This window comes from Cupressus sempervirens, chromosome 8, assembly GCF_028749045.1.
Source record: "Cupressus sempervirens isolate cs-2001-9-10 chromosome 8, ASM2874904v1, whole genome shotgun sequence".
Taxonomy (NCBI): Eukaryota; Viridiplantae; Streptophyta; class Pinopsida; order Cupressales; family Cupressaceae; genus Cupressus; species Cupressus sempervirens.
This window is the reverse complement of record NC_143125.1, coordinates 225,096,317-225,123,705: the sequence shown is the minus strand read 5'-3', so window position 1 is coordinate 225,123,705 and position 27,389 is coordinate 225,096,317. Positions and strand designations below refer to the sequence as shown.

Genomic DNA, 27,389 nt, shown 5'->3' with positions numbered 1-27,389 from the left:
TGTTGATCGTCAGACTTATGAGCTTCTGTTGTCTTCCATCCCTGTGCACTTACTTCATAAAGTGGGGATTCAGTCTGTTCGACTTTGGTGGTATGATTGGAAGTGGTTTCCTGCCACTCCATTTACCAATTATAAGCCCAATATGGGATATAGATGGCTTTCGCCCCACCTTTCGATGGTAGACACGCTTAATCAACGGTGGCATTTGCATTCTTCGCTTTCTCAATGGAGAAAACGGTTTGACACCATTTGGAGTGCCATTACAGAACCTAAGATTGCTCACTTTGCTTGGTGCCTTGCTTTCCAAGGTCTTCTCCTGGGGCCTCGACTCAAGCACATTGGGGTTCCTGACCCCAGATGCCCCTTCTGTGGCCAACCTGAGTCCTTTTTGCATATTTTTTGATTTTGCAAACGTGCTCAGAATTATTGGCACTGGATTCATGATTTTTTCAAGCTTTTCAGGCCCGAACCTTTTTCATGGCACATGATCCTTCTGGGTGATTCCCCCAGATTTCCTCAGAAGTTTTCCCAGATTTGGCATACCTTCAGGATGGAAATTTTGTTTTCTCTATGGAAAGATAGGAATGCAGTTTTATTCACTCACAGTTTTTTGGATGTTAACATTGCAGTGTACACTAAGGCATGCATTTGTAACAATGTCATTATGCAGATACAGGGGCAAGCTAATAAAGTTGCACTGGAGGTTGCCCACTTACAAGAATTGTTAAACCACTGCGGCAATGCTCCTTGTACCATTGCCAGAGTGCCTCTGGATGCCTCAGCTGATGCTTCCTCATCCTGCGGTCGCTGTTTCAGACGCTAGTCCTCTGGCTGCCATTCACACACGCCGCGCTCCCAGGGTCCCCGCCATCGCTCTCCCAGCGGTGGTCATGGCGGTTGGAGGCGCCGCTCTGCTTCCCCACCACGTGGTGGTTCTGGCTGGTCCCCGGCTCCCCCCCTTGGGCGAGCTTCTGGCTGGTCTCCAGCTCCTCCCCCTGGATGGGCGCGCTCTGGCAAGTTTCCCCGGTTGGCCTTGGCAATTTCTCCTCCACGGCCAGACAAGAAGGATGCGGAGACTGCAACTACCCTAGATCCTGCGGATGCTGCTGACGGCTGGACTGTTCCTAGTCCGCCTCACAATCTCATTGATGCGTGGGGATTTCCTGATAAAGATGATCCTCCTCTCTCTGCTGGTACTGCCTTGGCAGCATGAGGTTGTTTTTAATATTTTTTTTTTATGAATAGTTTATAGTTGCTGGTTGCGGCCATGTTGTTTGCTCTGGCTTCGGCCGACTGAACTCATTCGCAGGGTGATCCTGTATCCCCCGACCTTTTTTTGTGAATTGTAATCTTAGTAAATTTTATTAATTGAAAAGGACTATTCATAAAAAAAAAAAAAAAAAAAATCTATCATGCAGGATATTTAAGTGATTCAAATTTCAGGTAACTGCACTTCACCTTCGATAACCATGTCATGTAAGCTCCAAATATATTTTCTTGGTATTCTTACCTATTTGTGAAATAGGGTTTGTGGTTCCTTCAAATTGTGGGTTTTGAGTGAAGGAGAAAAAGATCTGGAATGCAATATAAGAAGATCGGAAGCTTAAGATGGTAGACAAAGTGTGCGAATTACCAGCTTGTCTTTAAATTCCAAGTGGGTTTGTTAAAATTGTTTTCTCTTGGTGCTGTATTATGAATTTTTGGTTTTGTATTATGAATTGTTTGATTTTGTAGGGTTTATGAGAACTTATTTCTTCCTTGTGAAAACATTTTAATGGTTGATTTCATCGAGTTTGTGGGGCTTGTCATTTTTCTATCATTTTCTTTAAGATCATGGTGTTTGAGGGTTTGAAAGCATGAGTAGGAAAACTCTGTCAGTTCAATCTTGGTCGGCCCCGTCTTGAAAAGTTTCTGTCATCAGACGCCCGCAGGTTTTCAAGCAACGCATTTCTACCATTTAATACAATCTGGAAAAATTCATTGACCTGATTCTTCAAAGAATCTAGCCCATTGGAAAGCATCTCTATGCTGTGCCTTAATTATTCAACACCCTCTCTGATGTGTGTCACCTCCTCCAATCCTTCAGGGACCTGCTCTGCTTTTCCTTTTCCTTCCAGAATGCCTACGTATGAGTTTTGAATGACCGAGTGAATGTTTTTAACTGATGCATCCAGGTCCTCCAATTCTGTGAAAACAAAAGCCTTACTAACCCCACTCTTGATGTCCTCTTTTACCTCTTGCTCCAAACTCCTAAATGATGTTGACCACAAGAATCGTTCATGAATGTCCAATTCTCCAAATGAATCATCGCATCCTGACAAAGCAGATGTAAGAATAATGCATACAAATATGGTGATGTCAGATGTAAGAATATCGCATACAAATATGTTTATCACCTTTACTGCATACATTGCCCTCATGAAAAGCTTGCCCTTGCTGGAGCATTTCTTCTTCCCCAAGTTAAAACTTTTGTTCATACTATGTAAAATAGCAGTACAACTCTTAGCTTAATCATCAACAGAGAGCCAGTATGTTTTGCATTATAGTTTGGAGTACTAACTAAAGCTTCTGATTAAATTATGTGCTTTTATGTTACAAGATATGTGCTTCTTGCAATTTTGAATAATGCGGCAGAAGATACTCATCCTTGACTTGCATCCATGAGTGTTGTCTTCATTCTGTAGTGACAAGGTAGTTATGAAGTAATGTTGTAAGTGGGAATGAGATTCTGTAATGAGGGATGAATGTTTTGGGTACCATATTAGTGAATTAATTTTTTGTTCAAGTGCAGGGATCCTATACTTTCCACAAAGAGAAATATAGTTTCCTATTAAAGTATGGACCAACTGGGATTGTGAAGTGTATCCAAACAGGCCTAAAAGTGATTGAAATCCATGAAAGACATGGTTCCAGCCGCATATTCTGCATCTCCCACAAATCTATTAATCATGCCAGGGTCTATAATGTATCTATTAGTTAGAATTTAAATTCAGACATTTGTGAAAGAGTTGTCCATAGCCTTTTGCCAACAAGCTTGGTAAATTCACTGCATAAGTATATTTGTGTAAACTTAAGCATATCAATGAGACTGAAATCATGAATCCACATTCCCTGAGTTGTCTGGTTTGCTGACATATTGAAAGTTTGTATGATATCCACAAGGTCTCACATAATCTATACTGTTGCACAGCTAACTCAAGTTTCCCAGTCTTTGAAATACTAATTTTGAGTGTGCTAATATTTTTTGCAGAACATCTGATAAAGGATGGTTTCAAATTTTTTTCAGAGGATAACTGAGTGCAACAGCACATTAATTTTTGGTCTGGCAGATCAAAAGTATATTTCCTTTGTACAAAATTTGTTTCTACGTGTTTATGCTAACAACATTCCATAGACACATTTTTTCATCCCTGAAATTGCAGAACTGTTGTCTCAATAATTGATAGTCGTCTTTCTTTTTTGTTTTGCTTCAAATCTTTTAATTCTCTGCAAGCAACCAAACTGATTGACATGCACCCAGGACTACTTTGATATATTTTTCTTCTGTTATAGTTCCCAAGAAGACTAGTGTCTTCAAAGGTCAAGAGATCGCTATATATATTAAACACAATACATAACTGGAAATACTTCTAAGTCATCTACATGTTTCTCGTATGTATAATGCATGCATGCAGCTTAAACAATTGATTTGCCATAATTAACAAATCAATTGTTTATGGTGTGAGCAAGTTCTTTATATAAACAACCAATGCATTGATCCCAATACACCTAATATTTACAAAGAGACACTATCAATATACCCAATCAATGAAAAAACTATGATAGCAGATACACACTAGGTGTCAAAATTGTTTGCTCATTTACATCTACTTCTCTAGCTGTTCAATTCTTTTGTGGTAACATTTATTTAGACAGTAGGTTACACATTTGTTCATAATTATTAATTAATTGAAAATAAAAACAATATATTTGGATTATCAATCAACTAATTAAGATCAATAGTACATTTTGATATCTGAATAAACAACAAACCTTAAACAAATTCACAGCATACGATAACAATCCTATCGGCTATTCGTTGTACATACTTAAACGTGCAACTGCTAGTATTAATTGGATTTCTATATTCTGATTGCTTTGGCGTGCTCTTTGCACATTGAAGTTCAACAGCCAGTAATATTGTTGCAGGAAAACTGAGCTGAGCTTTTCTTGAAAATTGATTGTCAGAATGAGGCTTGTAGGGCTTACAGGAGGCATTGCGTCTGGGAAAAGTACAGTCTCAAGGGAATTTCATTCGTATGGTATTCCTGTGGTCGATGCAGATAAAGTAGCTCATGTATGTATCACTTTTCCCTTCACAATAAGTAGGATACTGCTACTCTCTAAGATAGATGTCAGATATTGCAAATAATTTTGGAATTCTGAAACCTTCATATCAGAAGTGGTTTAAGAGATCTGTTGGCTGTACCAAACATCTCAATTTACATGTCACAATGGGCTTAAGCTCTTTGGATTTTGTTTGGCAGCTATTCTAAATTACTGCAAGAATAAATATTTTGCTCTACTAGTTTAAGTGCTCTTTGTGGCATTTGAGATTTATGTCCAGAAAATCATTAAAGCGGTTTAAAATGGTCTGCTTGATAAGATTTTGGCATACCAAGGAAGATTATTCAGATTTAAGGGCTGAAAATTGAGTCTACATGATGAATTCAATTTTTCTGTTTAATTTGGTTGTCATTTTCAGTTCAGTCCTATTGCACTTGTTTCATTTCCTTGCATTTTCTTTCTGGTTTTATCAAAATAGCCCATGTTTTATAACTTATAATCAACGATTATACAAATCTTGATCTTGCTAGTATAGCTGTTTAAGCCACATGTCAAACTCCATAAATTTTCTCTGTTGTTTAATGTTCCACATTGTATGGTTTATTGGCTATAAAGTATTGGGATATTTGTTTTTCTTTTCTCTTTTTGTGGGATATCAACTTGGAAAATGTTGCAGGCAGCCTTGAGAAAAGGCACAGGTGGGTGGAAAAAGGTTGTAGCTACTTTTGGACAAGATATTCTGCAAGCAAATAGGGAAGTTGACCGGGCACGATTGGGTCAGATTGTCTTTGCTGATCCTGAAAAACGACAACTTCTGAATCGGTGAGCCATAACTTATATTTAGTTTTTCTACAGGATTGTTTTTCTATTCGGTGTTTTCTCAGCAGAAATTTATGTTATCCTGTTCTAGATTCAGACATTAATGGCAACAGAATTCCAATATTAAGAGCAATTATGCATGGTACTCACATTATTAAAATATGCACCTGCTTCGTGAATCTGTAGTATGCCAATCTAGGTTCCGACAAGTAAATATTTTGATTTGTATCATACTGGCATTTTGTCAAACAGGTCGCTGAATGGAACTCCAAATCATATATTTTTTGCATCTAAAGCCCACAAAGTAATAATAAATCACTTAGTCTAACAGTTTTCAATCATCTGAATACAATCTGTTTTTATTTAAACTCAGAATACAGAAGAACTAAAATGCTTCAGTTCTAACTCCAACGAGCAACCTCATTTGTTGCCTGTCGGCTGTGCTCAATGAGCAGACCTTTTCAATGCAATGATCTCTGACTTTGCAGACAACAGTTTAAAATAGTTCCAAACTTATCTATGCTCAACTAAGAATTGTAACTTGAATCAGTTGATGTCTTAAAACTGGAGGAATGTGGACAGTTAACTTATCCTGAACAATCCCAAACTGGAGTCGCACTATCTTACCTCACTCGTAAACCAAGTTACTCCAAATGGTAATATATACTAGCAACAGTAATAATATGGGAATGAACATTAAGTCCTTAGCACTATGTATTTCCACAATTCCCTGAAGAACGGTTCACCAAATATACCTTTGCAAGCGATATCAGGAATTCAAATCTCTAGCTCTAATATGATTTCAGTTCTGTGCTCAAAGAAGTAGCTGACTGTTCAATGAGACAGTTCTGTGCCCAAAAATGATAGGAATTGCACTGATATGACTTAAAATTTCCCCAAGCAGACCCCTCCGAAAGTTCTCACAACAGAAGATAATAATGAAGCGGCAAAGATTTATGAAGTGCTGTGCTAAATTAAAGGAAGAGCGTTACAAATGATAAATAGCATAGAATAAAGTTCTACTTCCTCCTGCTAATCTCACAATCACATTCTATACTCAAATTAGTCCGACGATAAAATGCAAGTCCTTATTTTTATTGGATCGTCTTAATATATGCTGCTCATATGTTCTCATGCCAATCCTCAGGAGGCCAAATAAAGGGTCAGATCCCACAACATAATCAAATGGCTACAACATTCAGAATAAAATAACTATATTTTTCCAAATAGATGAAAATTACTTGAGGTCTGTAGATATCCCCTATTAATGCAAATTTGTCTTCAGATGAAGACTGCACAAATTTGGCCAATTGAATTTGAAGAAATTATTCAATCTAAAAAGCATCCTTATTTCCTCCATCTAGCTTCATTATAAAGAACTCCAAGAAGAATCTAAAACATTAGGCCGATTTAATCATACATGAAGGACTATATTTAATAAATTGATATTTTAGAATATTTTATTATTTTTTCATTTAGTTAATTAAATTAATTATTATTAAGTCATCATTTGAATATTTCATTTACTTTTGACACCTCAATAAAAGTCAATTTAATTAATTGTCACTTTAGAACTGGAGATATTATAATCTTCCATATGCAAACTTTGGTTGCCCTTAAGCGATTCTCTGTTGTACCACCAGGGTTTCATATCAATCTCAGTACTATGGCCTCACCAGTTTTCTGCATGACTCTGATTTAACTGTCATCAATCTGCAGCAACCTAAGAAGCACTCTATCCATCATGTAAATCCCCTCGATGGTGCAAGAAATGCCTCCAATGTCATGTGGTGCTGGAACCTCATCACCATGCTAATATTCAACATTGGAGTAATGATCCCAATCATTCCAATCTATCCAAACAACTGTTGTCATCAAATTACAATCTGAAACTTTTGTAAATAGCAATGAAGAATAGCCTCATAAAAGCAATAGTTGAATTGGAACCCAAAAGGATTTGGTGGGATCTCTCAGACCATTCCATCTTGGAGCATAGATCTGCTGGAACTCACCATTTCCAGGAATATGCCAACCCAAAGCGACTACTAATGTTAGAATGTAGTGTCCCCATTTCGGTCCTAAAAACAACTAAAACCAATAAATGATTAAATAAGTTTATATTAAAGATCTAAACTTATTAATAAAGGGAACAAGAATGATTACAAACACATGAATCCTGGTATTAACATAAAAGATGAAAGATACATGGACTGTAAAAGGATCATCATAAGCTGTGATTATATAAACACATAGCTATTATCAATCTTCAAACCCATAAATGTAGCATCAGATGTTGGCTAGCTAAATGACAAAATCATTGACTATTCATTAAAAATAGCAAATGTGGAATTACTCAATCACATATGACACAGTGTTGCTGACTTGAAGAAAAGGTGAATGGTTGGTTGATTCATTGGAAAAGAACTAATAAATATTGCAATGGCAAATGAGAATTAACGATGAAAAGGAATCCATGTTGGAAATCGAGTGATTATGTGGACAGCCATCATGAACAGTTCCACAACTGCGTGAATAGTATCAACTTATTAAATAATGACTAGAATGATAGTAATTGGTGGCAGGCTAAAGGTAATGATTGGTAGCAATAAAAGGATGAAATTCATTAAGGTTTGTGTCTTTCACTTGGACTACATGTCAGTAATTATGTTGATGACTTTGCCAGGTTGCTAAGCATCAATTATTAGTAAGGACTAATCAATCATTTGGGAAAGCACGATCTAGTTTATTGTTGAACATTGCTGATGACATAAACTAGGCTCAATGACATTGATTATACTCGTTAACTATTTGGAATGTTTGGGAAGATTTGTTGATGGTATGGTTCTTAAAGGGGACTTTGTGGGCCTTAATCCTTCTTCCTCGGCTTTAGTTTGTTCCCATCAACAATTTGTTGATGATTCTATTGTTATGGGAGAAGTGTCGGTGAAGAATGCTAGGAGTTTAAAGAAGGCTTTGGTGGATTATGGTAATGCTACTGGTCAAATTATTAACTGGAATAAAAGTCTGATTTACTTTATGAATGCCAGTATGGAAAGGCAATTGAAGATTAAAAAGATTATTGGCTGTGAGATTGGCTCCTTACCCGGTTCTTATCTAGGACTTCCTTTGGGATTATCTCCTCCTAACAGTTTCTGGAACTCTTTGATTGACAAAATTCATTCGAAACTTGAGGGCTGGTAAGGTTGTTGTTCTAAAATCTATTTTGCAAAGTGTCCCGCTATATGCTTTGAGCCTTTTCAAAATTCCAAGAAAATTTGCTCTTGCTATTGAAAATATCCAGAAAACTTTCTTATGGATGGGCATGGAGAACAAAAAAAGACTCCCTCTCATTGCTTGGGAAAATGTTTGTTTACCTTATCACAAGGGAGGTCTTGGGTTACGAAGGGTTACCTCCATGAATGAATTCTTAATGGCAAAACTATTATGGAGATGGTACAAAGAGGATGGGGAATGGAAGAATATTTGGAATGATAAATACAACTTTAATAACTTTGATTTTTACCATTTCCTAAACAGTAACGTGGAACAAGGGGATCAATGATTTAGAAAAATTCTCAGAAGCTTAAAAATATTATTCGAAAAGGGATAAAATGGAAGGTTGGCAATGGTAGGAGAGTTCTTTTTTGGGAAGATGTTTGGATTTTGGATCACCCCTTGAGTGATGACCCAAGATGGAACAGGTATATGGAGCTTTGTAAAACCCAGATTGGATCTCTTGTGGTGGACTATTGGATAGACAATGAATGGGTGGATCTCTATAGATTGGATCCCAATTTGGTAGAACTAAGAAAGTGCCTGAATGTGTTTTTCCTAAACCAAAAGGAGGATGAGTTGATATGGAGAAATGAACCTAGTGGTGTTTTTTCAGTCGCTTCAGCGTATGCTGATTCTTTTGATAACCATGATGAGCCGTGTTGGGCCAAGGCGTGGATGAAGGGTATGACACCCAAAGTCAACATTTTCTTTTGGATCCTTTTGCAGAATAAAGTGCTTACTCTGGATAATCTTAAAAAGAGAGGGATTATTATTATTAATAGATGTGTTCTATGCAAGAGTGATGGGGAACCAGTTGATCATATCATCTTGCATTGTCCTTTTTCAATGAAGATTTGGAATAATATATTCAACCTATTGAATGTTGAATGGGTTTTCTCTTCCACTATTCAGCTGTTCTTTACTAGTTGGAAGGCTCCTTCAAAGAATACTTTGATTGGTAAATTGTGGGATTTTATTCTGCCGTATGTTGGATGGGGTATTTGGAAGGAGTGTAATGACAAAATCTTTAGAGATGTAGAATCCAGCTCGACTCAGGTTTTCCACAAGATTAAGACTCTTTTGATAGAGAATATTAAAACTATGGCTTTAGAACAACAATTTTGTAATGAATGGGAAACCACTGTTCTTCTCAATTGGAACTTGAAGAGTGTGACTATGGGTGATCAGAAACCTAATCCTAGAGAACTTGCTAGATGGGATTGCCCTCCTAACAATTGGTATAAGATAAACTTTGACGGGGCTTCGAAAGGAAACTTGGGCAAAGCAGGGTGTGGTATTGTGATTAGAAACTCCAACAGAGATAATATGGGAATTTTGGCTATACCAATTGGGCACCAAACTAGTCACGTTGCTGAAGCCTCGGCAGCTCTCCATGGTCTTCTTTATGCTAAAAAATTGAACATGAGTAAAATCTGGTTAGAAGCGGACTCGCCCAATATTATTAATTGTCTTAACAAAAAAACTATACCTTCATGGACAATTAGTAATATAATTCATGAGGCTATTCAAATTATTAATTCTTTTGAAATTTGTGTTATTTCCCATAATTTCAGAGAGGCTAATGGGACGGCTAACTAGGCATCGAATGTGGCATGTAGAAATGATCAATCTATCATTTGGGATAATCATGACCCCTTACCACTGGAGGCTCGACTTCTCTTTCATAATGATAAATGGAGGTCATTACAAAAGGCTTTTTAATTATGACCGTGTCAGTACGGGGGTATTGATGCGGAGTTATGTGGCTGCGGGTTTTGTGTTTTAATTCCCAATGATTCTTGTAAGGTTTCGCATGGATTCTGGGTTCATTTTGCCATTGTGTTTGCTGTTATATGTGAGTTTTCCTTCATTTGGGAGTTGAAGAGGAGGAAAATTGAGAGTTTAGGTGCTTCAAAAATGGGAGGAAAGAGGAAACATGTTGAACTAGTGAGCTGCATGGAGTGGATGAAGAAGGAGGAGGTGTGGGAAATATTGCGAAGGGGTAACTTCACTGGGTTTATGGAGAGGTTGAATGGCAGCAATCCCGCCATCACACAACAGTTTATTAAAACTTGGAAAGAGGGTTTGATCATGGTAGGCAATCAATGCATGGAGGTTTCAGAGGAGGTGATTACTGAAGCTACGTGTTTGGAGCTTGAGGGTCTCAATTTTTACAGGGAGCAGAAATTATCAGACAGAGCTGTTGATGAGTTTGTGGATTCAGAGCTTGAGAAGAGCCATCTGGTTAAAATTGGTAAGTCTTACATCAACCAGCCTCAGTCTCTCGTCCCTGGTGGTTCGTTCTGTTTGTTATTATGGAGTATTTAACTTTGCACGGGAGATTCACAAAATGTTATGGTTATCACTTCATGCTGGCCAAACACTTTAGGCATAGTGTCAAAATTAATTTCCCTTTCTATTTAAAACAGTCCCTTAGTATCTCTGTTCAAGCTTTACAAAAAGACCCAAATGGCGAACATGTCTGCCATGAGGGTCTCATGGTGCTTATTATGAATGTTTTAAAGTCTAAAAGAATTGTGAGGAACAGAGGCCACATTAAGGATGCAGATTATGAAATGAAAGGGAGCTTGCAGGAGAAGGGTTATGTCTCCGAAACCTAGGATGAAGCTGAAGGTGGTGAGGTTAATATGAACAAGGGCACTGGGAATAGATCTAAGAAGAAAAGAAGAGTAGTGGGACACTTTGATTCTGAGAAGGAGAGTGATTTTGTGGAGGATTTGGTGAGGGATTATAAGAAAAAATCTGAGATTAAAGGTAAGAGGGTTAAGGAAAGTCCGGGGGTGAGGGCTCTTCCCCCTCGGATGATGAGACCCTTGCTCGACAACTAGAGAAGAAAAGATATCCCTTAAGATGCCTTCAGAAGGATTTAGGAGATAAAGGGGTGTCGGGTGATGAAGATTCTCAGGAGTAGGGGATACATGAGGATTATGATGACAAGTACGAAGCTACTCCTAGGTCTGTGAAAGGGCTGTATGGTAACCCGAGAACTATCCTGAAAGAAATTGGGATAATGAAAAGTCAAATGCACACACTTGATAGGGAAATGCAAGACTCAAGGAAGGAAGTTGTGCATGCCAGTAGAATAGCACGTGGTGAGCGAACTCTCGGCCAACATATTGACTGGCTTATGGAGGTGGTTGGGAGCGCCGAAGATGTCAAAAACTTAATGCAGAAGATCCCGCAATTGGAGGCCAAGAACAGGGCTATTGACAGAGACTTCAATGCAAACTAGGGCTAGGTCACCTTGATGGAAGCCAAGATGAGTAACCTTGAGAAACTGATAAAACAAATGGCTGACAATGTTTGTACTTTGCTGAAGAAACTGGAAATGGACAAAGGCCAGGATCCCCCTCAGGTGGCTGATAGCCAAGCTCCCAACAAATGCACTAGGGCTCATTCAAAGAAGATTGAAGACACGGGCAAGAAGGATGAGGTGAAGGTAGTGGCAGAAAACATGCAGATCCTGGCAGATCAGGCGCTGGACCTGATCAAGGCTACTTAGCTAGTTCTTTTCTGTCTTTTCTGCTGTCTTTTTGCAGTTTTTGTGCTGTCTCTTTGCTGTTTCTTTCAGCAGTTCTTTCTGTGACCTCTTTTGTGTTCTTTTTGGAGGTTTGTCTTGTGTTTGCTTCTAATTGCTCTATCTATTTCTAGTATGACTTGCTGTAAAAAGGTTTTGGGTCCTTAAAACCTGTTTTTACTTAATCAAAACTATTTGGAATCCCTTAACAAAGGAACTATTGCTACAAGGTTCAGTAATATGGTTAAGACAGCAATAAAAAAAGAATAGTCAAGACTTCAATAAAAGATATTTCAGAGTTATGATCCATCGTATATGGTATAAGGAGGATCATAGAAAATGCAACACTTGTAATTGGGATTCAGAAAGGATAAGGATTATTATTTATAATTGGTACTCTTCAAGGGAAGAGATCAGAATGGAAAATATATTGATATGATATTACATTACTGGCAAGCACAGTGTGACAGCAACTATGCTGAAATTTATCTGCAAGTAGATACTGATTACAGGACATTATATCTGAATTAAATACTGATTACAGAACACTATATCTGAATTTTATTAGAGATAAAGAACCATTATATGGTATGTATATATGTTAATAATAATGAAATTATAATTATATATCAGTTATGCTTATTTTATATATATATTTGTAATACATAATTAAATAATATACTGTGTCGATTCCTTAATCACTTACTATCACTTACTAATACTGTTAAGAGGATAGGGGGTTTGTGGGAGAGCCAGAGTATTTCAGTCACATGATAGGAAGGTCTCAAGATGGGTAAGAACCTTGAGACAGCTCGTTTGTAGACTGTTTCACATGTCCAACTAGGTTTGTGTAGGGAGAGGCTGACTACTATGGTCATATGATGAGAAGGTCCCAAAATGGGTAAGAACCTTGAGGGAGCCTGCTTGTAGACTGTTTCATGCTCTCTAACACATTATTTCTACCATCTTCCTTAGTGTTGATAGTTAGGAGAGAAGTAAGGAATTGGGGCTTAAGTATGTTAACTGTCAAATGTATTATGAATTGTTTCTTTAATTTAATATAATTTGAATGCATACTGAGTTGTGTTAATTGCTGGTGTTAGAGAAATAGGATCGATTAATCTGTTCTGTAACTTGTAATAGCACTTTTGGATATTTATATATTTTCCAAGTTACTATACGAGTGAATATATATGTGATATAAAGAGACATGTCTCTTTACATGCCTCTTAAAGAGACATGTCTCTTTAATATATTAACTTACATTAGTTATAGTTATAACATAATTAATATATCCTCAATATATTCTAATGATTATATATATATATATATATATATATATATATATATATATATATATATATATATATATATATCACTCTTAATATAAGTTAATTATTCCATATATAATATTTGTCATATATTATATATCTCATATATATAATATAATTTATCTGATAGAATTATAACATTAACACTCCCTCTTAATGAAGAAGGATAAAACACAAAGATATTACACCATAGGTAATATTTCAAGAATAATACATATAGGAAATATTTGATCAGAAGATTTCTAGAATATGATATCATATAAGTATTGACCTATCAGAATATCCACATATGATATTCACTAATTACTATTTGATATCATATTAGGTAACATGAGCATTGGCCAATCAGAACATCAATCAAATGATATTTACCAAGTACTTTGAGTAATGGCCTATCAAAACATCAACTAAATGATATTCACCAAGTACTCAATGTGGTAATGGCCTATCAGAATATCAAGGCAAGATGTTCACCAAGTACCTAAAATATATCTATACAAACAACTTGTACCTAGTTAAATTAATAATATCCAACGCCTAGTTGTTGATTTATAAATAAAGCCGTTCATGATTTATTTCAACATTTACATGATTTATTTCAACATTTACACAAAATGTATATCATGATACAAGTTATTGTAAGGTTGTCACCTTTCAATAACTTCTCCTAATACAAGTGATAATCATTTAGAAGTCGTCACTTCGTCATGATGTACACAGGGGAGCTCATACATGTATGACATCAAAAGTTCGAATGAAGTCTCCACAAATATTCTCATGTGGTGTTGTCACAACATTCACCATAAAACATATCAGAGAATAAGGTTTCTCCGTCTTAGTTTGATATCAACTTTTCTAACCTCTTAGCACAAGGTTTCCTTCGATGAAGTGTCAGACTTCCTCTAAATCTGTTATCATCCTTCTAACCTCTTGGTAGCAAGTCATGTCATGCTTCCCTAGTTCAATGGGTATCTTGATAGCATAAGGCCTTCCAGCCTACATACATGAGACTTTATCTCCATGAATCATAGTCCTCTAGCTGTTTTCCAAGCTTCTGACTAGTGTTGAATCCATCAACAAGGTCTACTCCCTTTGAACCAAGATCATCAAAAGTTTGATTGAAGCAGTTTTATTTTGTGCTCCCTCTCTTTCTCCAAGGTTGCCTCTAATGAACTGTCAGGCTCTCTCTCATAATGTCAATCATCAAGGATATTCGCTTCAAGAGACTCAAATTATCCAACCTAATCGTCAGATGATTAATGAATCCTAAATCACAGCTTCTCTGAAGCTACTGTAATAAAATTGAATCTGCACAATATTTGGTAGCATGCCTAATTTTCCAATCTTCTTCCCTACAAGAATATCCTAGAGAAAACAAAAAATGATCAAGGAAAATAGCTTCTTATAGTACATATAGAAATATACAATTAAGATAGAGACTAAATACTCAAGGAGATAAATACTTAAATCCACACACCAACTTCCTTGATACAAATTTCTCCAATTAGAAAAATGCCTTCATATAATCTTTTGTCAAACAATAGGAATGATACATTGATTAATATTCCCGCACACAATGTAAGATTCCCACTTATATCGAGTTATTCAAAGCTTTCTTGGCATCCTTGAGACAAATAACAAGGTAAATAACTCTTATAGTAATAAAATAACCTATAATAATTTTTCTGAATAATAAGAATATTATTATTACAAGAACATTAGAACTTTTATCCTGTACTTAATTTATAATGTATTAATTATATTCCAATAACCAATATAGTTACTATAATAGTTCACAATCATAAATCTTGGCAATAAAGAAAAGAACATTAAATTCGAACCTTTAATGATGGTTAGCCATCAAATCCTATGAGTTTAAGAGTCCAATGAAGTATACATTCCATTTTCATTAATTATCCTTTTCTTTTCAATATCTATTTTCTACTCTTTTATTATGTCCCTTGAATTATTTATAAGCAACATATCTCTTACCCTGTAAGACACTTAAAGTAATATATTCCTTAATAACATTAAATGTAATGCATTATATATACATACCTGTAAGGCATTGATACCCAATATATTGTTATTTATAACATGTGATCGCTATTGATTAGATGGCCCTCTTTGTGGGATAGCCCCCATCACCAAGGTCTCAACACGTCAATGTTGATTACTCTAAATTTACCTTATAGACCTTGTGGAACCCAATGCTCAAGCAGAATAAATAGTTTCACATAATTATATAAGATCATTTCAATAAAATATATATAAAATGTCATGAAATAGTCTTAATTATATATTTACTAGTGCCTCATGAAAGAATATCAGATAAAATAAAATAATGTGAACAAATAAAACTCAATATACCTTTTATACTCACCAATGTGACCGATAGGTTTTAGCGGAAGAGTTATCTTGAACCTCATCGAATATACTTTCATCTAGAAGCGGCATCTCTTCTAGAGCATATCAGGCTCTTGGCATCGATGATGATCTCAACTATTTATCTTCGCCCTAATTTCTTTGGACCTATCATTGCTCTCTTATTCTTGCCTTTATTGGGTCAGTACCTGATGTGCTGGATTTTGGCAATTATTTTGTTGATTTTCCAGATTGTCTACATGTTGTGTATTTTCTTGAAATATTGTATTCTCATAATGTAATGCTTGTCTAAATCATTGATATCAATATTAATCAAGGTTACCAGGAGACTGGGGTACTTGGAGACCTTGGAGACTGGTACTGGTACTGGTACTGCTAATTTTCAAAAATAGGAGACGAGGGTACTTGGAGACGTTAATTGTTGTTTAATAAAGAAATAATTATACATCATTGACAAGTCTTTCTAGAGGCAATTAAGCAAATTGATTGGAAAACTATAGTGGCTATCATTATAATTACTAACATATATGATATAAGTAATAACAAATTTTTAAGGGGTGATGATAGAGGATAAGATTTAGGAGTTTTATGATGCCTTATGCTCAATATTTTTGGTGGGAGACATCAATTGTTGGTTGGGGGACTTTGGAGATGGCAACCAAAACCTCGTGCATCCAAACATTTTTGGGGACGTCTCCAGTACCTAGAGACGTGTCTCCGGTACTGGGGGTCTTCGAGACGCGTCTCCAGGTGTAAGAGACGGGTCTCCTGGTAACCATGATATTAATCAATACCCTTCTCATGATAAGATATCTCACAACATACTTGCTATTATGCATTCCCTTTTATACATACATCAGTTACAGAATTTTGATGGTGTTGATAGATATATCATGGCTTCTACTTCATGGGACAAATGGACTTGTGCATGTTGGATGTAAATTCCTCCCTTATACATAATACACTTAATGTTTAAATATGTCGTGCACTTCATTTGACTTATAGACTTCCTTCTCCAATAAGCTCTTTGATGCTAAAGGGTGACTCTATTATCTAGACTTATGTCGTCCAGCATTAATTCATTTTCTAAAACTAAATCTCATCCATGGTTATGATGAAGACAAGTGAACAACACCGCACTTTAGCAGCCATCACGGCTACGCAATTGTCATGGTAGTCCCTGCACATGGATTGAAGACTGGCTACAAATAAAGTAGGATGTGGTTAAAATTTTGTAATATTTCTCAAATTTATCGACTGCAGATTGACTTTAGCAGCTACAACACTGATTGCTTCTTCAATTTTCTGCCGATACCATGTTATTTTCTTCTAGTGATGTGTTTGAAAATATGGGAGTGCTGTGTATAATTTTTAGCCCAAAGTTTGAATGTCACGCAGTAAAGACAAATCTGATATAGATGTTGAATTCAGTCCTTGACAATCCATATCTCGACACACATCAAACACCCAAGACACATCATAAAGTGCCATCAATCCTCATTGGTTGGTATAATACTTGTTAGCAGATTGTTTAGTTGTTGGTTTTGCTAAGCATGAAGGTTGGGCATATGGAGCCCGCAGTTCCCAAATTTCAGTGGTCCACCAAATTCTCAGCTGCCTACCAAACGATTTGCACACTTTGACATCACCAATAATGCCCCACAATGAGTATTTACAAGCTCATGACATTTCTAGCAGTGTGTATGGCAGCTGAAGATCCACGAATCTATATTCTTTCTTTCTCTGCACCATGGTTGAAGATGTATCACAGTCTCTGTATATTCTTAGATGGCAATACTTGGAATATATGGTATCACAAATATTACTTCTATCTGATCCTCCATCTGAATTCAACTTTAATCCCAAGTGCCGCATCCTCCCACGCTTTGCTAATATTTGAGAGACGTCATCTTCAACAATACAGAATTCTGTGATACTTGTCATCTCTATTGTACGATTAACACCGTGAAGTTCTGATCTTTCTCTATCTCAAATAGAAAACCTGATAATAGTTGAGTCCAAACAATTGTTATCAAATCTACGAGACAAGTAATTACGTCCAGATCCAACCATGTAAGTGAAAATCTCACAAGTCCCTAGTAATGTATGCTGCTCTGATACCATGTTAGTGAAATAGGATCGATTAATCTGTTCTGTAACTTGTAATAGCACTTTTGGATATTTATATATTTTCCAAGTTACTATACAAATGAATATATATGTGATATAAAGAGGCACACCTCTTAAAGAGACATGTCTCTTTAATATATTAACTTACATTAGTTATAGTTATAATATAATTAATATACCCTCAATATATTATAATGATTATATCTTAATATAAGTTAATTATTCCATATATAATATTTGTCATATATTATATATCTCATATATATAATATAATTTATCTGTCAGAATTATAACATTAACAATTGGGAATTGGCAGCCTCCTATTGAGGAATGCTACAATTTTTCCCTTCACATGTGCAATAAAACCTTGTTGGGAATTTTAGGGTAAATCAAGTGAAGTTCCAATAGGGGATGTTGCATAGGACTGCTTCATACTGCTGTTGGATGCAACTGATACACTGATGCTATTGTTGGACATAATTGATGATGATAAGTGAAAAGGAGAGATTGTTTTCTTGAGTGTCTAGATTCAATGTATTTGAGGTGGAAGAGATTAATCGATGATTGAGGCTAAGCGGCAAAATCTGTGAACAAGCTGAAGTGGCAAAAATTTGTCTATATAAGGAAGAGACAAGAAGGTAGATGCTGCTGGTCCAGTTGATATCCAAGTTAATGCAAAGTGCTGAAGGAGATTCTACTGAGCAGATCAGAGTATTAAGTTGTGGTAAAATGAAGTGTGGATGTGACGGCCAATTAGTAAGCAAATAGATATTGAGCAGAATGGAAATTTGAACAAGCAAAGTGAATTGCATTTTTATTAGATCATTTGACTATTACTTTCTAACCATTGTAGCAGAAAGTCTTTTAACCTAGTGGACTTAACAGTCTTTTTGTTTATAAATCCTTATTGTAAGGTGACATTCCATTGAATGTTTGAAGTCCTTTAGAGAGGCCACTTATCAAGTAGTGACAAGGTTTAGATGGTCTTTGGTGAAAATCCCCTAACAGGGTCACACATAGCAGTGTGCTTGTAACCTTTGACAGGGTTGACTCTTAACCAAGCTCACTTCAGAAGAGTGAAATTATTTTGGGTGATTAGTCTTGGTGGTTTTTACCCTAATCGGGTTTCCATGTTAAAAATCTCGGTGTTAACGTGTTCATAGATGTTTTGCATGTTATTTTCTTTTATATGATAAAACTGTTATTATTTCTGTAAGTCGGGTAATGAAGCTGATACTCAGTATAGGAAGCCAAAGAAGTGAAATTTGTTTGATGCATAAGGTTGATTGAGTTTACTGTGATTACCGAGTTGATTATTGATTAGTTAAAGTTGTTATAAGATTGGTGAATTGTTTGAAAGGGCTTGAGGATAACTAATTCACCCCCATCTCAGTTATCTAACAATTGGTATTAGAGCATTGGTGCTTGGAGGAACAAGTTTAGAAGACTTAAGCTAAAGATCCAAAGATGTATAAGAGAGAGGTACAAAAGCTGAACAAGGAGAATTTCCCATCATGGCAAAGCAAAATGAGGCTTTACTTATCTGGCATTGGAGACTCTGAATTGTACTTTCTGGACAATCAATACACACCGCCACCCTTGGTCCTATGGTAGTTGTGCAGATGAGAGAAAAACAAGATCACAACTCTGTGATGATAGAGATTGCTTCTTCCCTAAATGATGCTGAGTTTGATGATAACAAAGCTTGTGCTATTGCTAAGGAGATGTGGGACAAACTGATACTTGTACATGGAGGAGATCACAATGTGCTAAGAGCTGAGGCATAAAGTTTAAGAGGTAAGTTTGATGATATGAGAATGAAAGAAGATGAGAATACAGTAACTGAATCAAGGAAGTTGCTAATGCTATTAGAGAAGTTGGAGGAGTCATTAAGTGACGAAGTTGTGGTAAGCAAAGTTCTTAGAACTCTTTTACCTATCTATGCTATTAGAGTTCTTGCTATCCAGGAGTTGGGATATATACCTGGAAATAATAGTACTCTTGATGCTTTGATCAGTAGGTTGACCTCTTTTGAGCTGAATAATTTTGATATTTGTGTGGTACCTAAGATTGAATCTGCATTTAAGTGATCTCTAACTATTGGAAGTTCAAGGAAAGAGGAGCACTCATCACAAAAAGAATAATAGTGATAATGAATCAAATGATAATGATCTATAAGAGCTTGAACCATTGCTTGCAAAGAGGCTACTGAGAGGCAAATAAAAGTATGAAGGTAAACTACCTTTGATTTGTTTTAAATGTAACAAGGTTGGTCACTTTGCATCTAGATGTCCTGACAGGAATAGAGATGAAAGGAATGATAAAAGAGAAAACAAATACCGAGGAAAAAGAGACTACAAAGACAAAAGAAAGATTGTTTGTTACTTAGCTGAGGAGGAAGACACCAAGTATGAAATTGCTGATCAAGAAGAAGGTGAGAAAGTTGTATATGTTGCAATGAAGAAGGACTCTGAAGGAGAAGAAATGTATGAAGTAGAAAAGGCTCTCATTTCTCAAGGAAAAATGACACATGGCTTATTGATAGTGGATTGTTAGAAACAATAGTCCACCAAGATAACTTGGGGGGGGGGGGGGGGGGGTGAATCAGTTATTCAACAATTAAAACATTTGTCCTCTTTAAACAAACTTAACCATTCAACCAAAGTAAACAACAACCATAAAGATTCACATAAACAATTACACAAGATATGTTGACTAGGGAAACCCTTGATTAGAGGGAAAACCCCGGTGGGAATGATGCCCACAAGATGATGTACTTATATAAATATTCCTTGTTAGAGGATGGACCATGTTAGGAGTCTATTATAACATTTAGTACAAAGAGTCTCTGTTAGGATACTTTGAATCCTTGTTAGGAGATTCCAACCATGTTAGGACTTGTGCCAACCTTGTTAGGAGTTGTGGAAGACTGTTGAACCCACTGTTCAAACAACTTCAGGATCAGATCAATGAACCCATTGTGCAATTGACCTCGGCACTATTCCTTTCAGAATAATAGATGTGAAACAAGCTTTTACTTCTTCCTCTGTCCAGTATGTCAGACTTCTCCTTCAGAGCATGCAATCAGATATGGAACTCTGTACTCAGTAACAATAACCCTTAAGATCACTTACACGCATTGGTAAGTCACTCTGCTTCTGTAGCGCTTTGTTGCTCAATAATTCGCAAGTCTTATCTACTCTCTATGTGTTAAACACGAAAAACATCTTTCCTTTATACCTTGCTCGATAATAAATCCTTGAGTCGGTTTCCCACTTAATTATAATACGTTAATTAAATGAATACACATTTAATTAATGCTATCGGCTCACAATTATAAACAAACTTCCATACGTGTGACTTTCGTACATGCGCACTCTCTGACGTCATTAACGGCCAGTATACTGTCTCCAATTAATTGCGCAACCCATCACTACATTTGTGATGAACTACAACAATCACACAATAGGAACTGCTTTCGTAATACTCTGTTTTGATATGGTTCTCTATAGATTAATCATATCTTTCGTACACTTTCAAATTAGGTTTTGTGCACTTACCATTGTAACAAAGACATACTGTAGTATGTGCTGGAAACTGTGCATTAACGGATAAGTAATTTATTGGTCTTAATACAAAAATTACAGTTTGCTACTCTGTCAGTCTTTACAAACTTATTACAAACTTATTACTATGTTGTCATCAATGACAAACACTATGATGAATACATCATATCAATGTTTTGCAATGCTCCCCCATAGCATCAGCATTCATGCTAACAATGTACACATCATATGATTGGTGATATTGGTAAATTTGAGAATCTAGAACATTATGATGGTGGATTTGTTAAACTTGGAGATGATGCTCCACGTTCTGTGAAAGGAAAAGGTTCTACCATGTTGAATGAGAAGATTAAATTTGATAATGCATACTGGGTACAAGGACTGAAATATAATTTGTTGAGTGTGGCTTAGTTGAAGAGAACAAGTCACCGACTGGAGTTTCAAAACTAAAAGGTGGAGATATATGATGATGCTAGGAATCTGATCGGTACTGGTGAACAATCAAGAGGTAACCTATTCTACTTGGATTATGACAAGGACTGAAGATGTTTTGGTTATGACACAAAAGACTGTCATGTTAATTTTGACAACATAATCAAGGTTAATAGAAAGAAAAGAGTAAGTTTTTTCGAGCTTCTCAAGCTTGAGCTCGAGCAATTGATTTTAAAAATAATTGCTACTAATTGTGAAGAAGTTGATTGTAATAAAAGTCATTGGTTATCAAAATTTGCATATGAATTTGTCTTGTGAATTTTGTCTAATTGGTTTTCTCAAAGTAATTAAATTCAACTAGACTAGGGTTTGTGTTGCCAATTGAAGCTTCAGTCTATAGAGTAGTGGATGGTATAGCATTGTCTCTCGAGGTTGTATATAAAAGTTTGGAGAAAGTATCACTCTATTTACCCAAGTTTGGGTAAGGGATTGGTCTGCAGTTTATTTTGTGAAAGTGGGTTGATGTCTAAGGCCTTGAAGTTCAATATTTTGCCATATCTAATGCTCATAAACACTATTCCTTTCATTTAAATAATATTCATTTCATAAGTAAATATCCCAAAGCATTCTATAACTCTTATTTTGATCAAGTTTTAAGGATTTTGTCAACTTAAGAACTCACAAAGTCTAAAGTCGCTATAGAAAAGCTTTGAACCAAGTGATCAGGGTTTGAAGGTTTGCCCACTTAGGTTTAGTGAAGCCTAAAGTGCAGGGGAATTGAATTAGGAGGCCATTCCTGTTTGTTGGCCAAAACTGATTGAATAACCTATTAGAGAATTGGCAAACTCTTGGATTTCCAATGTGTATTGGGAACTAATACACTGAATTTCACAAAATCATAGATTTCAGTCTAATTAGTAAATTTAAAAAAAAAATCATAATTACTTTCAGCTTAGTTTAGAAATTGAAATAAGTTTCAGTAACCAAAAAGTAATGATATAATGACATAATGTTCCAAATTAAAATTTCAAAAGAAAAAAAAACAACCCTACCAACACAAATCTTAATAATTTAAAATTTGAAAGTAAAAAAGTTCATTCTAATGATAAATTTGAACATGTAGTTTTTGAATTTTTTTTGTAAGAAACTAGAATGAAAATCTAAAAATAATTGTAAAATGAAGGAAATAGTAAAATAAAAAACTTAAAACTTACCTTGTGCTTGATGAATCATTTGCAAGATTGAATCTTCCTACTCTTGTTCTTGCAATCACTTGCAAAACCACTCTCCAAGTTCTTTCAAACTCTTCTTCTCATTTTGCTTTCAATTCACTAGTACATTTGGGCTCATTTTTTGACCATTATTGGTCGAAATTTTGACCCAGGTTTGTTGAAAATTTTCACATCAAAATTTCTACCAACATACTAGTTGGTCGAAATTTCCACCAATCCATTGGTCAAAAACTTTCCAGAGCCCTTGGTGCAATTTCCAATGCTTGGTCAGGTATTGGTTGAAATTTCGACCAAGGCCTGGTGGAGAACACCCAGGGTTTGGTCGAAATTTCAACCAATGATGGTGGAAAACACCCAGGCGTTGGTCGAAATTTCGACCAATGCTGGTTGAAAACAACCAGTATTGGTCGAAATTTCGACCAACGCCTGGGTGTAATTTTTTTTAGGCATTCTATAAAACAATTCACATGCCTTGCCTATGATTTGACATTTTGCATGCATCCTGCACTCTCTCATTCGATTGATGATGGATTACAGAGAGTGATCTGAAACGATGATGCTAAAAAACACACACAATCAATTCCAAAACGAACTTGCATTAGAAATGGATTGTGGAAATCTGATATTGTCAATTTTACATATGTTTAAGTTGTGATTGTGCTGGTAGACATGCATGCAAAATTGACAATATCGGATTTCCACAATCCATTTCTAATGCAAGTTCGTTTTGGATTTGATTGTGTGTGTTTTTTAGCATTATCGTTTCAGATCACTCTCTGTAATCCATCATCAGCCGGATGAGAGAGTGCAGGATGCATGCAAAATGTCAAATGTTTTATATATGTTTAAGTTGTGATTGTGCTGGTAGACATGCATGCAAAATTGACAATATCAGATTTCCACAATCCATTTCTAATGCAAGTTCGTTTTGGATTTGATTGTGTGTGTTTTTTAGCATCATCGTTTCAGATCACTCTCTGTAATCCATCATCAGCCGGATGAGAGAGTGCAGGATGCATGCAAAATGTCAAATCATACGCAAGGCATGTGAACTGTTTTATAGAATCCCTGAAAAACACTGACATTAACTAATCAAATCACTTTCCATACAAACAGAGACATGATTACCACCTTTTGCCATAGGTAAAGAAGGTCTGCATCCCGCTGGTTTATAGCCCTTGCTTCCTTTTCATCAAAAACTTCTTCAATCCCATTGCCAAAGGTGAAAGTAGCATTAGCATTTTCAGGGTCACTTCCCATGTATAGAAACAAATGCTCTTTGCTGATAGGGATGTCACCGTACTGCATTATGTGGGTTCCAGTCCTGTATGTGTTATGATCTGATGTCCTCATTTTAACCTGTTAATGATTTTTTGTATCAATATATGCACTTTAGAAATAGCAAGCACCTTCTAGTTCCACTTTATCAGAAATAGGATCAAATGAAGTTGGTTTTCTAATATATTTACTAATTTCAATAAAAACTTGAACTATTAATGGTAGTACTTTTGAAATGTCTTAATACACAGTATGCTTGCTGAGGTTGTTTGAGTTTTAATTTTCCTGTTGCTTATATTTGTCTTTCTGTTTGTAGAGTAGTTTATTTATAAACAAAGCTCAGCAATCCCATAATTTCAGAGTTTGACGTAAGTCTTGTCTTCTTGTGTAGGGCATTGGCTCCATATATTGGCTTTGGCATTTACTGGGAAATAGTGAAACATTGGTTAAAGGGATCTGAAACAATTGTTCTTGATGTTCCTTTATTATTTGAGGCGAAAATGAACCGGCTTACAAAGCCCATTATAGTGGTTTGGGTTGATCGTGAAACTCAACTTCAACGGCTTATGACTAGGGATGGAATCTCTGAAGAACAGGCAATGAATCGAATAAACTCTCAATTGCCACTAGATTTGAAACGAGACAAAGCTGATATTGTAATAGACAATTCAGGTTCATTAGAAGCAACAAAAGACCAAATCCATGATATTTCACTTAAGATTACTGGTCCATTAACATGGAAAGAATATATGCGATCAAGAAGAGGAGTTTTAACAATCGCTGGTGCAATAGCCTCTATGATTTTACTACTGGTCTGTAGGTCCTCCCTATGATTTTGACGATTCTCAAGGGTTTCTGTTTGATGCTGCAGGAGAGAAGGTATTTTGCAGTGTGTACTCACCTTAGTCTTTACTGATTTTTCCCTGAGCTGCCTGTTTAGAGACTTAACTATTTTTGGGACTTCTTGCTTCAACATCAACAATGGGCTGCCAAGACATTGAATGATATAAGCCATTTTGAGGATTTATTATATTAGACGACATGATAGCTGCATTTAGTTTAATGATCGGTTGCTATAAAATATTAACAAAAAAATGCCAATGTTCCATTACTATGATTGCTATGCTATGATTTTATAAGGCAGACCAGTAACCAAACAATTTGAGAAAAATAACTACGATATCCATGAATACTCCTTTCAATCATGACAAAAAAGCACTACATCTTCAAAGATTATTATAGAGAATGCAATTACGGAGAAAATGGGAAAACATCGAGCCATTCTCATCTGATTCTTCCTATTAGTGAAATGTGAAAGATCTAACACAACTTCCCACACATTCACTATGAACAGTCAACTGATGATGTCATTTCCCATATCAAACCTTGTTCATTGTTCCACAATGTCAAATCAAGACCAAATCATTAGCTAGTACCAATATCTTGTTGGTATAATAAAAGAAAATTCATATGATATAATTATACAAGCTTTATCCAGACTAAATGAATCATCTTTGCCAAGCCACTTAGAGTTCAAGAAACAAGTCTCCAAAACAATTTTTTTCAATTTTCAAGAAAGATCAAGATGGCTCTTGTCTCAATATCTACACTTTTACACTGCACCAAAAGTTCTACCTCAACATGGTTTTTGTCAATGGACCCTTGGTCTTCTGGTATTGAGATGGCTCTGAACTTTCCATAACATGTGAGTTAATGCAAATGGTTATTTTGATGTCAATGCAGATAGATGGGGGTTTCCTCCTTTCATTCCCTTTTGTATATAATCCCAGTGAGCTGACGTCATTATTTCTTGTTAGAGCTTTCGAAAAGGTAACCAAAGTATCAGCTTTACTAAGATTATACAAAGATTAATAATGTCATTAATTCTCGGTCATTTCATCTAATGTTCTTTAAAACTTACAAAGGCCTCAATAACTAACAGTATAAAATTAGAGATAGCGTCAACAGACATTTCTCAGAAAACAGTACGTCTGTCTTTAAAATAACAGAGTTGGAAGTCAAACTCCCATGCACAAGGCAGCCAACAAACCTTTAACAGGATACCATCTCAAAAAAATCTGCAGCATTACAAAACATCCTGGCTACATATTTCATTAACTACTTGCCTTGAATGTCGGGCATCCCCTGATCCTTTAGTCACGTTCCCACTCTGGCGTAGCAACTCGATGAAGGCATTGAACATATCCATCTGCAGCAATATTAACAAGAGGTTGAAATCATAAAGTGCAAAATAATGGTATCATTCACCTGAACAAAAATGAAAGAAAAATGTTAATACTTTAACATTTTCTTCTCTCTCTTTGAACTTCTCTATCAGCCTTGGGCAATCCTGCAAAACAGATTCCATGCAACCTTAGAACTCATTCGCATGCCAAATGAGACTATTAATCTCGATGAGAAATTAATGAATGAAAAAGATTCATCTCAATACTGTAAACATATTCTCAGGGATATCACAAAATTGTTTTGTTCGATAATTGAAGCAAAGAAAATTTTTGTGTATTGTGCAAGTCTAAATAATGCTATCATTTTATATTTATAAAACACTTACTGGGAAAAATAACGAAGTGTTCTCCTCTTAGATTACTTCCCATTTAACAAACCAAGGAAAATGCAATTGATATATTTATCAACAAAGAAATAAAATCAACGAGAGTAACCATGCCATCTCTTAGCATTCTCAGTATTGCCATTGGCACATAAAGAACTGGGCTACACTTCACAATGCCAAAACCTTGAGCAGAATTCGCTGTGGGAAGAAGCAAGTTATGTTTCCTTGGCAGGTGTTAGCTAGCAATCATTTCATGTAACATCTTATAAAAGAATTCCTAAAGCTAACCACATTTTGAAATGAGATAACAACTGATATATATAATTTCAAACTCAATTTATTCCTGTTTGTGCATAACATTAGCAGGTTAGTGTTATGCCAAGAGAATGGAATTTATGTATCCTCTTGACTCTAACAAAGACAAAGGGCCATTCTTGTCACTCTTTGGAGGTAAACCATAAACTCTGAAGAGAAACTAAGCCAAAATTATTGGGCACACAAAGG

General features: G+C 35.8%; 1 protein-coding gene, 1 long non-coding RNA gene and 1 pseudogene across 9 annotated transcripts in view; 1 reads left to right on the top strand and 2 right to left on the bottom strand.

Annotated features, from left to right (window-relative positions):
• Positions 1-1,412: 1,412 nt before the first annotated feature.
• LOC149542304 (dephospho-CoA kinase-like) overlaps positions 1,413-27,389 on the top strand; it is a 47,000-nt gene continuing 21,023 nt past the window's right edge. For 2 of the 8 annotated variants that reach the window (XM_089797282.1, XM_089797283.1), the window contains exons 1-4: positions 1,483-1,654; positions 4,228-4,336; positions 5,003-5,148; positions 24,705-25,192. In XM_089797282.1, the coding sequence (XP_089653408.1) occupies positions 4,229-4,336; positions 5,003-5,148; positions 24,705-25,146 (696 nt within the window). In that variant the 5' untranslated portion in view covers positions 1,483-1,654; position 4,228 and the 3' untranslated portion in view covers positions 25,147-25,192. The other 6 variants (XM_089797289.1, XM_089797284.1, XM_089797286.1 and 3 more) reach the window with 6 other exon arrangements.
• Positions 1,669-2,919, bottom strand: LOC149542306 (protein BPS1, chloroplastic-like; annotated as a pseudogene).
• Positions 25,230-26,722, bottom strand: LOC149542305 (uncharacterized). The gene is made up of 2 exons (XR_016355450.1): positions 26,440-26,722; positions 25,230-25,299 (listed from the first exon to the last, which is right to left on the bottom strand). It is a non-coding gene; the product is annotated as an uncharacterized LOC149542305 (long non-coding RNA).